At 36.9% G+C, this 14,335-nt stretch overlaps 3 protein-coding genes across 3 annotated transcripts; all 3 read left to right on the top strand.

Moving 5' to 3' along the window:
• Positions 1 to 1,216: 1,216 nt before the first annotated feature.
• On the top strand, positions 1,217 to 1,855 carry BO95DRAFT_459477 (uncharacterized protein; the record flags this gene model as incomplete). Its single annotated transcript, XM_025588649.1, has 1 exon — positions 1,217 to 1,855. One exon carries the CDS (start codon positions 1,217 to 1,219, stop codon positions 1,853 to 1,855), a length of 639 nt encoding a protein of 212 aa, XP_025446488.1.
• Positions 1,856 to 2,740: 885 nt separating this feature from the next.
• On the top strand, positions 2,741 to 4,746 carry BO95DRAFT_404882 (Zn(II)2Cys6 transcription factor; the record flags this gene model as incomplete). The annotated part of the gene is made up of 5 exons (XM_025583976.1): positions 2,741 to 2,879; positions 2,938 to 3,417; positions 3,470 to 3,673; positions 3,749 to 4,023; positions 4,082 to 4,746. Exons 1-5 carry the CDS (start codon positions 2,764 to 2,766, stop codon positions 4,744 to 4,746), a joined length of 1,740 nt encoding a protein of 579 aa, XP_025446487.1. The 5' UTR covers positions 2,741 to 2,763.
• A 1,687-nt stretch (positions 4,747 to 6,433) lies between these two features.
• Positions 6,434 to 7,528, top strand: BO95DRAFT_449748 (RTA1 domain-containing protein; the record flags this gene model as incomplete). Its single annotated transcript, XM_025587964.1, has 3 exons — positions 6,434 to 6,705; positions 6,778 to 7,172; positions 7,230 to 7,528. The coding sequence occupies 3 exons, from the start codon at positions 6,434 to 6,436 to the stop codon at positions 7,526 to 7,528; spliced, it is 966 nt and encodes a 321-aa protein (XP_025446486.1).
• Between the last annotated feature and the right edge of the window lie 6,807 nt (positions 7,529 to 14,335).

Here is a 14,335-nt window from a genome sequence, read left to right as displayed (position 1 = left end):
GTAGTAATCGCCATCTGTGCGCCAATAGCTGTGATTGCACTGGCGCTGGCAGGCTGTGTACGGGTCAGAACGCGCATGCACTCTCTGAAAAAACAATCGTCAATTTGCTCTGCAGTGCCGCCAGAAAACGTCCTCTGTAGCCGCATCAGGCATTTCAATGAACGATTGCAATGCGGGGTGAATCCCCCCAGGATAAGCAGATTGCCACCAGCGTTACCTTTAAGCTGTAGTAGTACCTGTCAAGTCCTATCAACCGCAGGGATCTAAGCATCCTTCAAGATATTGTAGAATCTCCACGAGCATTTATTGAATGATTGTTGCCGAAGATCCCAGAGGTTGTACGGCGAGCATTCACAGACCCACTTTCATGTCTTGCCCTTGTCTTTCCTCGATGAGAGGAACAAAAAGGGACAAGAGTGGTCACTCTATTTACTGTTGTAGGAGCCCAGGGACTAGCCTCGTTGCCCAGACAAGGCGCTCAAGATTCCAGCAATGACAAACATAAACTGACAAGGGGCATTGAATTGGACTAACAGTGATCAGCGGGAGAGCTGCTGCCATATGTCTGGGTCCGAGCACAACAGGTGCTGGTGCAACCTCGCGCAACTAGCTGCATACAGCCTAGCATGCCCACTACTGCAACCACGTGAAAGCGAAGAAAAACGGGAAATTTCCATTTTCGTATTGGCGGCTAGCGCGGGCTGAAACGCGCAAGATAGGATGTGCTGGCACTACCAAGATCTGCGCCAAGACTTTATGCAAGAGGGGGTGTGGTTCCCTAGAATATAGGCAGTTCTCGGAAATTCCATGCGATTTTTCGACCATTACTTTATTCCCACCTCCAAGTTGGGTGTAATGGCTTTTCTATCCGTGATGTTCACTTGGTGGTCCAGCTCTGGGAAGATCCCCTAATCGCGAGCCAGGTGCGTCATCTAGAACTTTGCCCCTCGAAATCGGAATGTCATCGTTGTAGCTTGGACGTCATGAATTCATACGAGCCAGAGTACCAGTATGAATCCTCTGACGACGAATTCGACCCACTGGAGGATAAAGTGGCTCATCTCATTGATCGTGCCCTCGCGACGATTTTTGAGAGCCCAGAAGAACGAGGTCTCCAAACGGCACTTTAGGAAGCACTTGCACGGAATGTGCCGGCAGGCATGGATTGCGCTTCTGCTCATTCCCCTGGCCAATCTACGCACCATAGAGTTCACGCATGAGTGTGCTTCCCATCTCGTCTCAGCGATTCTTCTCAAGGCTGCGCAGCACCAGCCTCCTTTCCACAACCCAGCAAGGCTTCCATTCCCCCCATCTCCACGAAGTTCGCGCGAACTGCGGCTGGGGCGATTCTTATATCTACGGGTCCTTCCTAACGCCCTTTTTCTATTTCCCCGCCGTTCGCCGGATAAGTGGCAGCTTCATCGGGGCGGATGGAGGGACTGTGGACTTGCCGCTTCTGGTTCACCGGCCAGCATGCAGCGTGAAAGAAATCGCTTTTCAGAAGGTCTACTCTTCCGACACGATCCTCCGCTGGCTTGAGGCGAGCCCCGATCTCGAGCACGTTGCGTTCCAGCTCTCCGTTCATCGCGACGATAGGTGGACTGATTTCGATGCATTGGAATTCCGGGAAGCTCTTCTTCCCTCTCGACAGACGCTGAAGACCCTGCGTCTGGAAGTGGACGAGTATTTTGATGAGACAATTACTGACTACCAAGCCGAGAACGAGGAGCCGTTTGGCGCTTTCACGAATTTTACTATGCTCCAGGACCTGGTCATCCGGCATGCACACCGACCAATGCCCGGTGTTCTTCTGAGGCGGACATTGTGTTTCTTCGCAAAGGACAGAGCACTCTGAACATGACTGGGTTCTGTCGCATTCACAACACAAGCTGGATAATTGCCAATCGTGCAGCCCTTTTGCCCGGCGTGAGGATCTCCGGTCACGCTTGTTCCGAATGTTACCGAAACAGGCAAGTTGCCGACGGATCCCGATGCCCTACCAACATATATGTTGGTACATCACGGGGCATCCGTTATATATAGCAGAATAGTGTAGTGTATTTGCGCTTAGAAGTCAGTGGTTCATGGGAAGTTTCTTCCGAGTCTTATGAATCTTTACCAGGAGTAAATCAGTGACGGGAACAGTCGAATGACCACGCTAGTCGTCTTTGTGGGATTTGTTTGGGTGGTTGCGCTAATCCATTGGCGTTTGAAGAGAGACGACGAGGAAGGGATGGGAGGATTTATCCCAGTCGAGGGGGACGGAAGGCCCGTGATGTTGATGAGGGACTGGAAACGGGGATTCTGGGTCTTGTATGTGGTGTGTGGGCTCATCATGGTAAGGAACCTGGTGAGGACGGTACAAGTCGGGGTCGGGAAGGATAGTCCGCTGAAGACCAAGGAGGCATATATCTAGATCTATATCTTCGATGCGGCGTTCTGAAATCAAAGCCGAAGTTGTTGTTTCAACAAATAGAAAACAGTCGTAACTTAGGATTCGGTAAGTTTGTTCTGATCCAATCTAACGTACTACGTGGCACAGTACATTACCGTACAGCCTGTACTATGTAGGTCTGCGTCTCTCGCATTTCGCATTATTGCTCAGCCACTTTTCTATAGTTATACCCTGTCTAGTCCCAACCCCGCCTGTACGCATTTAAGTACTAAATTGTGCCTCTTCCTCGTCGCCCAAAAATCTCACAACTTGATATATCTCACCCTTGAACCCAGCATCTGGAGACCTAACCACCCCATTGCTAAGAGATGAGCGACCATACCCGAGCCAGCCGCTACTCCAACGGCTCTCTGCGGACCTGTCAAAATTGCGCCCGAGCCAAGATCCGATGCATACGCTCCGTTCCCACCGAGAGCTGCGACCGGTTGGTGCCGTGGCAATGACCTCCAAGAGCTGCCCATCGAGAGACTAATCCGCACCAGCTGCGAACGCTTGGGGAAAACATGCCACTTTCACCCAGGGCGACGAGCAAACGCAGTTCCCCGTCTAAGCGATAGCAAGGACCGCCGGATCGACGCGCTCGAAGCCAAGCTGGACCGCCTCCTGGCGCAAGCCAGTATTGAAGATAGAAGCCCAGCAGCTAGCACCCCTGGTCCAATCGAGGATGTGATCGACAAGGGACTCTTGACCATTGAGGCCGCAAGCCTGCTGCTGCAGGATTATCGGAGGACGCTGATGCCGTACTGTCCGTTTGTCGTTGTCCCTCCGCACGCGACAGCAGCTACACTGCGGAGGGACAAGCCCTTTCTCTTCCTGGCCATTCTTACCGCGGCATTGTACGACAATATGCCCCTGCAACGGACACTGGAACTTGAGGTCAAGCACGCGATCAGCAATTGCATGATCTTCGATGGCCCGGTTTCGTTCGAGACGCTTCAGGGCTTGTTGGTTCATTTAGCGTGGTGAGGACACCCCGAGGGGTGGGAGTTTCAATCATTTCTGACCGGGCTGAAGGTGCCAGTATCACTCGCGGCCCCGCCGATTCTCCCAGTACTTGCATCTTGCTATCAGCATCATCACCGACCTTCAGCTTGACCGCGCCCCCGAGGATCGATTCTGGAGAACCAGGGTGGATTTCAACGGGGAGCTCGACCGGGAGATCTCGTGGGGAAGAGAAGAGAGAAGGGCGGTGATCGGGTTCTTCTGGTTTTCATCCAGGTCTGTGGAAGCAGCAGCAGCAGCAGCAGCAGCACACCGTTTTATGGCTATGGGAGCCAGCTAATGTCCTCATAGCATCTCACAAATCCTCCAGAAACGCTCTTCGTTCTCCTTCATTCCGTATCTTGAGACGTCATGCGAGTTCCTGGCATCAACCGCTGAATACGACTCGGATCGGCACCTGCTGCACCTCATCCAGCTGCAGCGCCTGTCCGAAAGGATAATTGTAGCCTCATCGCAGCATAACTCAGAGCCCTATGACGCAGATGCACTCGAACAGTGCTACCGTGACCGTCGGTCTGAGCTGGATCTATACCTCGCCCAGCTCCCCTTCCCGCTCACCGACAGCCGTAGGTGACCCACGCGGGGCGACCGGAACTTCGAGATTACCGAACTGACTTGGGTCAGATCTTCTTTTGATGCAGTACCACACGGCAGAGCTCTACCTTTGCCAGGTGACACTGTTCGACTACAAGCCTCGCTCCCAGCATCGCCAGCACGATTCGCCCTTCCAGATCGAAGCCCTCCGCCTGGGGCTGACCGCGGCGCGCACGCTGCTGGAGTTCTATGTGTCTCTTCCCCTCCGTCGGGAGGTCGCCTTCAATAACGCAGGCTGGGTTCAGCTCGGGTTCGCCGTGACCCTGGCCTGCAAGCTGGTCATTGCCGCGGCGGACCCCCTGATCCATCCTCACACGGTGGATCTGACCCGGGCGCTCAACCTCTCCAACATGCTGAGCAGGTGTATCATACGGATCCAGGCGCTGATCACCTCTCAGATGGACGCCCGCGGCGACCGTGATGTGTTCTATCACCACGAGAAGCGGCTCAAGCGGGCGCAGTGGTGGTTTGAAAGTCGGAGCTTGTCACGATCACAGCCTCTCGAATGCCTGCCGGCGGCCGTCGATCCCTCGTCGAGTGCCAGCATCTCGCATCCCCCCCGCGAAGAAGAACTGAGTGGCTATGATGCAGTTTCGCGTGAGGGCTTTGATTTTCAGTGGCCGGGGTTGTTCCCCAGCCCTGCCTTTGACGACATGTTTGCCGATTGGATCGCGCAGGGATCCACGGGATTTTGAATAGTGTATTCGGTAAGTAAGTGGTCATCCGCGCCCGTCAATATTGGATTCCATGAAAGATAAAGCTTTTATGAAAAATTGAGTAATTAGACCCATCTGGTTAGACAGTATTGAGATATACAAAGCATCTTCCGTTGATATTGTAAAGCATGTTGTATCTAATATGGTAAGGTAGTGCCTAATGGTGAGGCTGCTTTTTACCTGTAGCTTTTTCCATACTTCAAATCCTATTTAATCCATTAACCCTGTGTATCTATATCAGTATAATCTAAGTTTTCTTAAATATTAGCGTTATAAAGAGCTGATTCTAATCTAAATATTAAAACTGCCAACCTGAGGCTCTGGGATATTTCATAATTCGATCGATTAGTAGTAATATCTTCGAGAGACAAAAAGCTTCACAGGGGGTTATAGTTTCGAATATAGTTGTATGTACATTTCCCGCCTATAGTTAGAGGTTAGAGACTTTTAGTCATCCCAAACGAAACAATAGCGAATGATAACGGGCGTGCTCCACAACCTAGGGAGTCTAATCTGTTTAGACTCCCTCTTTTGAAATGTTTAATTTACAGCTGTTTATACCAGTACATGTGTCACAGTCCTTGGCCTGGAATGAAGACCAAAGATGACTAGGGCCATGACCGCCAGGGACAAGCCCGCGCCCCCCCAACCGATCCAATTTTTCGAAGACATGGTGTGCCACGGCGACTTCATCCCCACGCGGCGTCTGCCCTACGCAACGCACAAAGAACGCTTTCCCTGATTCTGTGTTGTCAAAAGCGCCGCAGCAACGATGGCGATTCTAGTCGGCGCGTCACCAACTGACCGTAGCCACACGGCCAACACACGGCGGGCCACCATGGGTGCCCGACCGGGCAAAGGCCATACCATACGCCGGGATGCCTGGCCAGTGGTGGTCATGGGTCGTCAGGGCTGCTGCTTGCAGCCTGACTGCCGGGGTGGGCTCTGGAGCAAGATGCTCGGGAGCGAGGAGACTCTCATGTAGCGCTGTGCTGAATTGAATGACATTAGCCAGCCATGACAGGCAAGAGATGAGGAGGTAGAACGCGACACAGGTCAGGAAGGGACCTCGACGTGCTCGAATCACGATGGGCTCGAGGCTAGAAGACCAGAAAAGAGGTGGAAGCAAAGACCAGCACTTCATGGCCTGCCGCTTCAATATCTCACTCCGAAGCATCACGCCGGTGCTCCAGCTCAAGACAGACAAAAGAGGACGATCGAAGTTCGATCTCTGAGCTTGGAGAAAGAGGGTACTGTACAGGATCAGAGGGCTATGGGAATGGGTGGCTCAGATAGATTGTGTGTGTCCTTGTCCTTGTCCTTGTCCTTATCCTTGTCCTTATCCTTGTCCGTGTCCGTGTCCGTGTCCGTATCTCCACTAAGCGAGCGAATCTATTGCAGCTAAATCTCCTGAAATCCTTGGCAAGGGTGGCCACGAGATACCCAGATACCACTGGAGATTGATGGTAGATCTACGTAACGGTATTGTCACAGACTCAACCTCCGAAATGCAGAAGGCACATACGGACATGGACACGGACAAGACTCCCACCCACCTTGAAGTGCTGGTGCCTGCTGACTTTTAAACTACCAACTTTATGGTTAAGTATCGTCCACTTGAAGCCCTAACCTTTCCTCCATACAGTGTTTTCATTAATCATCCACCATGAGTAATACAACCGATCCTTCCGACTATTGCACTTTAGAAATCTGCCCCATCACAGAGGCCTACGTATACTATGTCCCATCATTGGCCGGTAATGCTTTCTACTTGGCTTTATTCGCCGTGCTACTGGGCGCTCAACTGATTCTGGCCGTGCGCTACCGGACGTGGGGCTACTTGGCCGGGCTTTTTGGCGGCCTCGTCCTCGAGATTATCGGGTATATCGGACGTATTCAATTGCATGCCAACCCGTTCCGCTTCAGCCCATACCTTGAGTACGTTTGTCTTCTCCCGCCCAACTGCTCCTTGTCCCCAGCTTCCTGTCCTAGCTCTGACCATAATACCAGATACCTGATCTGCCTCACCGTCGGCCCGGCCTTCCTCAGCGCGTCCATCTACATCTGCCTGGGCCGTATCGTCAAAGGCTACGGAGAGAGCATCTCTCGCCTCCGCCCACAGACGTACACGATCGTCTTTGTGGCCTGCGACTTGATATCGCTTATCTTACAGGCAGCAGGCGGCGCCATCACCTCAGTCGCAGATGCCGATCAGTACGATCTCGCCCAGGATGGCATCAACATCATGATAGCCGGGCTTGCTAGCCAGGTGGCTTCTCTCGCCCTCTTCATGGCCCTCTATCTCGACTATGCATGGCGGGTGTACAAGAACTCGGATGACCTGAATTCCGAGACGCGTATGCGTGGTCTTCGCCATAGCTCTCGATGGAAGGCCTTCCTGGCGGGTAAGCACAACTTTTCGTATTCTGATCCTGCGCAAAATGCTTACCGAATCTTCCCAGGGCTGGCTCTTGCCACCGTGACCATTTTTGTGCGATCGGTGTTCCGAGTCGCAGAGCTGAAAGGGGGATTCCATAGTTCGTTGGCCAATAACGAAGCGCTCTTCATGACTCTGGAGGGGGCAATGATTGCCATCGCAGTCATCTCTCTGACCGTGCTCCATCCAGGCTTCTGCTTCCATGGCCTCTGGAATCAGACCAAATGGTCTTTTCGTCAGTCCAGGGATAGTGAGATGCGATTGATTGAGGTTAATGCTGGGCATGAGGCGAAGGCTCAGCGGGCTGACTCGGGTATGAGTTGAGAATCCGACTGGTGACTCATTCCTGTCTCTGTTTTCTACCTTCCGCGAACAAATTCTTTGTTCAGCCCGTGGGTAGCATTCTAAACCCCGTACTCATGTTAGAAAACTAAACTGGCATGCCTGTTGTCATTTTTCTTTTTGCTCTTGTATCTTGCCATACATGTCTAGACGGTTCTCAGAACCGGTTAGCCCATCTTTAGAATACCTTCCACCCCTTGAGGCACTACCAACAGCACCTCTGTGTGATATCCAGGATTACAAGACAGAAACGATCCAGACCGGGGAATTCTCCCATATAACCCATTTATCTTACGTCTTGTCCAAGTCTGCGAGTAATCTATTCCTAGTATGCTCTCCTCACCACCGAGACCAAAGCCACGTCGCCCTCCGGCTCCGACTCCACCACGCGGCGGCCACCACCGCCAGAACCGGGGTCGATAACTTGGCGACCATGAACCCGACTGTGCGCCACCAGCGCCGCCGTTGACCTGCCAAAAATTGCTCGGTATTATTGACATTGGGCAAGGGCACATCGGGTACGGGGACCCCCCGGAAACTCGCATAGCTACGGCAAGCTACTCGTGCCAATTTGCAATAACCCCATTTTCTATAGTATTTCTCTAAAATTATAGCCTTACCGTCTAATAAACCGCTTTTTTCTCTAAATAATCTAACATAAAAATTATATACAAGATTCTTTAATTAAGAACCCTAATGTAACAATACCTTCGGCCTAAAATATCCTAAGACCTTAATAGCCCTAATAACCCTAATATAACTTATAGTTCTATGACTTTGTTGAGGCCAAGCAGGCTTAAAAAGCTAATATAGTACTGCCAGCAGAATTGGAGTTATTGCAAATTGGCACGAGTAGCCCACCGTAGTCATAGCGGCCCCCACCGATCGCGCGGGTTGAACATCTGTAGAGTGCCTGGCCTCCCATTGGCTGGGCAGCTTACCGTCTTAGCCGGCAGTTTAGATAAATACTTAAATAACTAGAATCTATCTTTTTTTATATTTTTTTTAGATTATAAGTTCTTTTTTTTTTATTATTTTTTTTCTTTAGAATATTAATTTTATTAATATTTTATTAAAGGACTTTATATCTATTAAATTTATATTATTTATAATATTTTTTCTACTTTTTTTAATTTTTAGATTCTTATATATATAAAAATAATATTAAAGCCAGTTAATTAATAGCCGGAACATCTTTAATATATATGAAATATAAAAAATTAAAAACTAATTAGAGTGGCTAGAGTGGCTAACGGCCAGGTCAGATCAGGTTAATTAGAATTTTTATACCTGACCGCCAGGTTATAACCAGGTTAAGAAAATTTTTATACCTAACCGCGGTATAGCTAAAAAATAGACAGTTAACTATTTTAATTATTTTTAGTACTAAAATTCTTCCGCTATATCTATTTAGGCTTTAATACAGTTAAGATATATCTAGATTAAATAGTTATTAATCTGATTATCTTAACTATTGCCTAAAAGTATACAGAAATAAGCTTTTTAAATTAGAAAATAATAATTAAGAAAAGTATTAGTATTTTTTCTATCTTTATTTAAAAGAATTAATTAAAAAATTCTAATAATATTAATAAAATTTAATTTTTTATAAAACTGTTGCTTTTACAGTAAGAAATATATATAAATATATATAATTATAGTTCGGTTTAGATTATATATTTTAGTTATACTATATAATAACCAAAAAACTATATATTTATTACTAGTTAGACTACTAAAAATAAATATATTATTTTTATTTTATTATTTTTCTTCTTACTCCAGCTTAAATAATCTATTATATTCTTATTTTCTATCTAAAAAAACTAAATTATTTATATTATAAATTAAACTTAAAGAAAAACCTGCTATTAAATTATAAACTAACAGATACAGGCAACAACAAACAGAATAATAAAATAAATAATAAACTAGTAATATTTTAATAACTTATTCTCTTATTTTTAACTAGCTATTTAATTAGACTATTTTTAGATTTATAGACAAGATATAGCTCGAAGAACTATAAAAAAATTTAAAAATAAAAAGATTCTTAAATAGATTTAGAATTATATAATAAATAGTTAAAAATAATAGATTCAGCAGGTTAAGCAAATTAAATAAATTAAATAAATTAAATAAATTAAATAAATTAAATAAATTAAATAAATTAAATAAATTAAATAGATTAAGCAGATCAAGCAGATTAAATAAGTTAAATAAATTAAATAAATTAAATAAATTAAATAAATTAAGCAGATTAAACAGATTAAATAAATTAAATAAATAAGTTAAAAAAATTAAAACTATATTATAATATTTATATAATATTATCTATATAATCTTTCTCGGCAACTATACTTTTTAATAATTATCTAATTAAATACTAGATATTATATTTTTTAAAGAGTTTTATAAAAGCCTTTTTTAGATTTTTTTATTAATATAAAAATAATCTAACCGACCTAATTAATTTAATTTTTATAATTTTAGACTTAAAATATAATTTTCTGCTTACTAGATCTTCTAAAATAAATAAAATACAGCAGATACTTTAGCTATATTTAAAATATAATAAATTATATTTATATAAAAACACATCTTAAAATAAAATAAACTATTTTTATAGAATTTTCTACTTTTATTTTTTTATATCTATTATTTATAAAGTAGTCTTAAAATTATAAGTTAATTATAATTATCTAGCTTATTTTTAAAAAATATTATTAAATTTTTTTTTTTTATTTTTCAGATTTTTATAAACTATAATAATACTTTAATTAAAATAAGCTTTTTAAATCAGATCTTTTTTTTTTTTAAATCTCCAGATTACGCGCGTCGCGAAGAATCGGAAGATTATTTTATATTTAATTTATAAAAAAAAACTCTTTATTTTTTAGAATTAGTAATAGAAAATAATCTTTTTTAAAATCTATATACAAGCTCGAAAACTACTATTTTATTTTAATTAAAAGAAGATATTAATAATATAAAATAGTTTTTAAAAAAATATATTATTTTTTAATAAAATTTTTTATATTTATTATATTATATATTTTTATATCTTACAATACCCAGGAATTAAAAACTTAAAAACTAGTTTTATAAACTATTATCTTTGTAAGAATTATAAGAAGAAAATACTATTAATAATATTTAAATAAATAATTAACTAGATACTAAATAAAAGACTATTATAGGTATTTATTTATTTTTTAAAAATAAATCTTTTTTAATTATTATTTTTTCTAGGCCTCTGCAGTCTATAATAAACAGAACTTTTAAAATTAAATTCTATATTTTATAATTATCTGTTGTCTATTATTTTAAATTATTAAATATATTTAATTTAAACAGATAATTAATCTTACAGTTTTATTTTTCTATTAAAAATTAAATTTTTTTAATTAAGTATAGATTAAAGAATATTTCTTAAAATTATTAAAAGATATATATATACAGCTGTTATTAAAATTTTTAGATATTAAATAAATATTAATTATAGTAAACTACTAGACCAGCTTTAATTAAAAAATATTTCTTACTTTAATTAGATATTTTTTAATAAAAAATATAAATTATTATAAAGTTCTACTGGATTTCTAACCGATATCTAGATTTTATACTAGTAAAAATCTAGATATAATTATTTTATTAATCTTATATAAATATAATCTATTTTATTAGTTATTAGATATAACAACTAATAATACTAATAATAATAATTTAATATTTAATATAATTTTATCTAAATTCTGAATTCAGCTTAGCTAAAGTATTTAGCTTTATAATACTTTATTTTACTCTAATCTTATAATTATTATTTAAAGCTAGTATTATATATTTTATTTTATTTATATAATTTAGCTTATAATTAATATTCTTTTATAAAAACTTTAGATTAAAATCTTAAATAGTATTATTAAATATATATAAAAAATTTATAATAAAAGTCTTAAAGCCTCTTCTAGTATTTTAAAAACTTTTAAAAAAATATATACTAGAAACTATTTATAAAAGGCTAATATAAAAAATTTTTACTATCTATAATAAAAATTATTTAAATTAGTTTTTTATTAACAGATTCTAAAAATTTTTTTTTAATAATAGCTAATTTTATTAATTCTTAATTATAGATTCGGAAGATTATATAATTTATAAATATAAATTTTTAATATTATAAAAAGTTCCAGCTTATTTAATAACTTAAATTAAATTTAGTTTATTATTTTTTTCTTAACTATAAAACTTGCTGGAACTTAATTTATTTTATAATTTATTAGATACTTAATTTTTATTAAATAATTAAAAATTTTATTTAGTACTGTAATTATAATAATATTAATTATTTTTATTCTATTATAATTAAGTAAAAACAGATAAAGTATCTTTTTAAGCTTTTATATTTTTTTTTTATATTGTATTTATCTAAGAACAGTAGGCTTATTATTTATAAAATTTATAATATTTATAATAATTTTTTTAATTATTTAGATTACTTAATCAACCGACTAATAAAAAAGCGGGTATTCTAAAAAAAAAAGATTTTTAAAAACTTATAGAATATATATTAAAAGCTCTGAAAATATTATTATTATATTTACTAAATAAAAAACTATATTTATATAATTATAATTATTTTAAACCCAATATTAAAGCTTAAAAAATTTAAAAAGAATATCTAGCTGAATAATAATATTAACTAATATTATAAATACTAAACTATTTTTAAGAAAATATTCTATTTTTATTATAGTTAGAACCTGGCTATTAATATATTATTAACTATCTTCAGATTACTATCAGATCTAAATAAAGTCTTTTATAATATTTTTAAATATTAAAGACTTTTACCAGCAGCCGAGATATTTAAAAAACTTAAAATATATCTAAATATTAAAGATATATAACTTATAAAGATATTTTTAATTAAACTAATATTATTTTAAATATTATAAAATATACTAATATTTTTACTTATTAAAAATCCCGCTATAATTAGTTTTTTATTTTCTATTAAATAATTAAAAATTTTCTTTTAGTTGCTACTAACAGTATTAATATTAAATATTTATTTAATAATTTTTAAAATATCTATTATTATTATTGGAGCTGTTTTTATATTAATATAATTAAAGTAGTAATACTTTAGATATATATTAATTATTTTACTATTAGTAAGAAGTACCAGAATATTCTTAATAATTTTAATTCAGATTTAATTATTTTTATATTTAAAAAATAAGAAAAGAATAAGATAATTATTATTTTTTATATTAATAAAAATAAAAATATAAATAATCTTAAAAATAATCTAGAAAATAGATTATTATTAAAAATAAAGAAGCTAGCTTTATTTAAATCTTTAAATATTATATATATTTAAATAAAAATAAAAACCCGGTCTTCTTAATTTTTCTGCTATTATAATTACTATTTTAAATAGTATAAAAAATAATATAATCTTATTAGTTTATCTAATATTAAATACTATTTTTTCTATACTAGATTCTGTAAAAATCTTTTTTAAAATATAATATACTTTTTAGCTCTACGGGAGAAGAGATTAAATAAATTAAATAAATTAAATAAATTAAATAAGTTAAATAAATTAAACAGGTTAAGTAGATAAATCGGAAGAATTAGAACTATATTATAATATTAAATAAATAAGCTAAATTTAAAAAATATTATTATACTATAATTAAAAGTATATTATACTTTATATATTATTTATATAAAAAAAATATATATATTATTAATTAACCTGCAGTTATTAATCTATTTATTATATTTAATTTTTCTAACCGGCAGGTATAAATAATTAAAATAATAATTATATCTTAATCTAACTATAATCGTATAATTAAAATTTTTTTATATCTTAATCTAACTGCTAGGTTATGGCCAGGTTAAGGTTAAGGTATAACGGTCAGGTTAATCCACTCTAAGAGTGGCTAACAGCCAGGTTAGATTAGGTTAATTAGAATTTTTATATCTAACCGCCAGGTTATAATCAGATTAAGAAAGTTTTTATATCTAACTGCGGTATAGCTAAAAAAAATAATTAACTATTTTAATTATTTTTAATATCAAGATTTATTTATTATATATATTTAGACTCTAGTATAGTTAAGATATATTTAAATTAAGTAGTAATTAATCTGATTATTTTAACTATTACTTAAAAGTATATAAAAACAAGCTTTTTAAATCAGAAAAAAATAATAAAGAAAAATATTAGTATTTTTTATCTTTATTTTAAGGAATTAGTTAGAGAATTCTAATAATATTAATAAAATTCAGCTTTTTATAAAATTATAATTCTTATTATAAAAAATATATATAAAGATTAGAATAAATAAATCTGACTGTTATACCTTAATCTTAATCTGGCTATAATCTAACAGTGAGATTAAAATACAAAAAAACTTTAACTGTATAATTATAGTTAGATTAAAATATAATTATTATTTTAACTGTTTATATCTGCCGGTCAGAAAGATTAGATATAATAAATAAATTAATAACTATAGATTAATTAGTAATATATATATTCTTTTTATATAAATAATATATAAAGTATAATATACTTTTAATTATAGTATAGTAATATTATTTAGATTTAGCTTATCTGCTCGATCTGTTTAATCTATTTAATTTATTCAATCTATTTAAGTTATTTAACCTATTAAATCTATTTAATCTATTTAATCTATTTAATCTATTTAATCTATTTAATCTATTTAATCTATTTAATCTATTTAATCTATTTAATCTATTTAATCT

Source organism: Aspergillus brunneoviolaceus (assembly GCF_003184695.1).
Source record: "Aspergillus brunneoviolaceus CBS 621.78 unplaced genomic scaffold BO95scaffold_6, whole genome shotgun sequence".
Lineage (NCBI taxonomy): Eukaryota > Fungi > Ascomycota > Eurotiomycetes > Eurotiales > Aspergillaceae > Aspergillus > Aspergillus brunneoviolaceus.
This window is presented reverse-complemented; position numbering and strand designations above follow the sequence as displayed.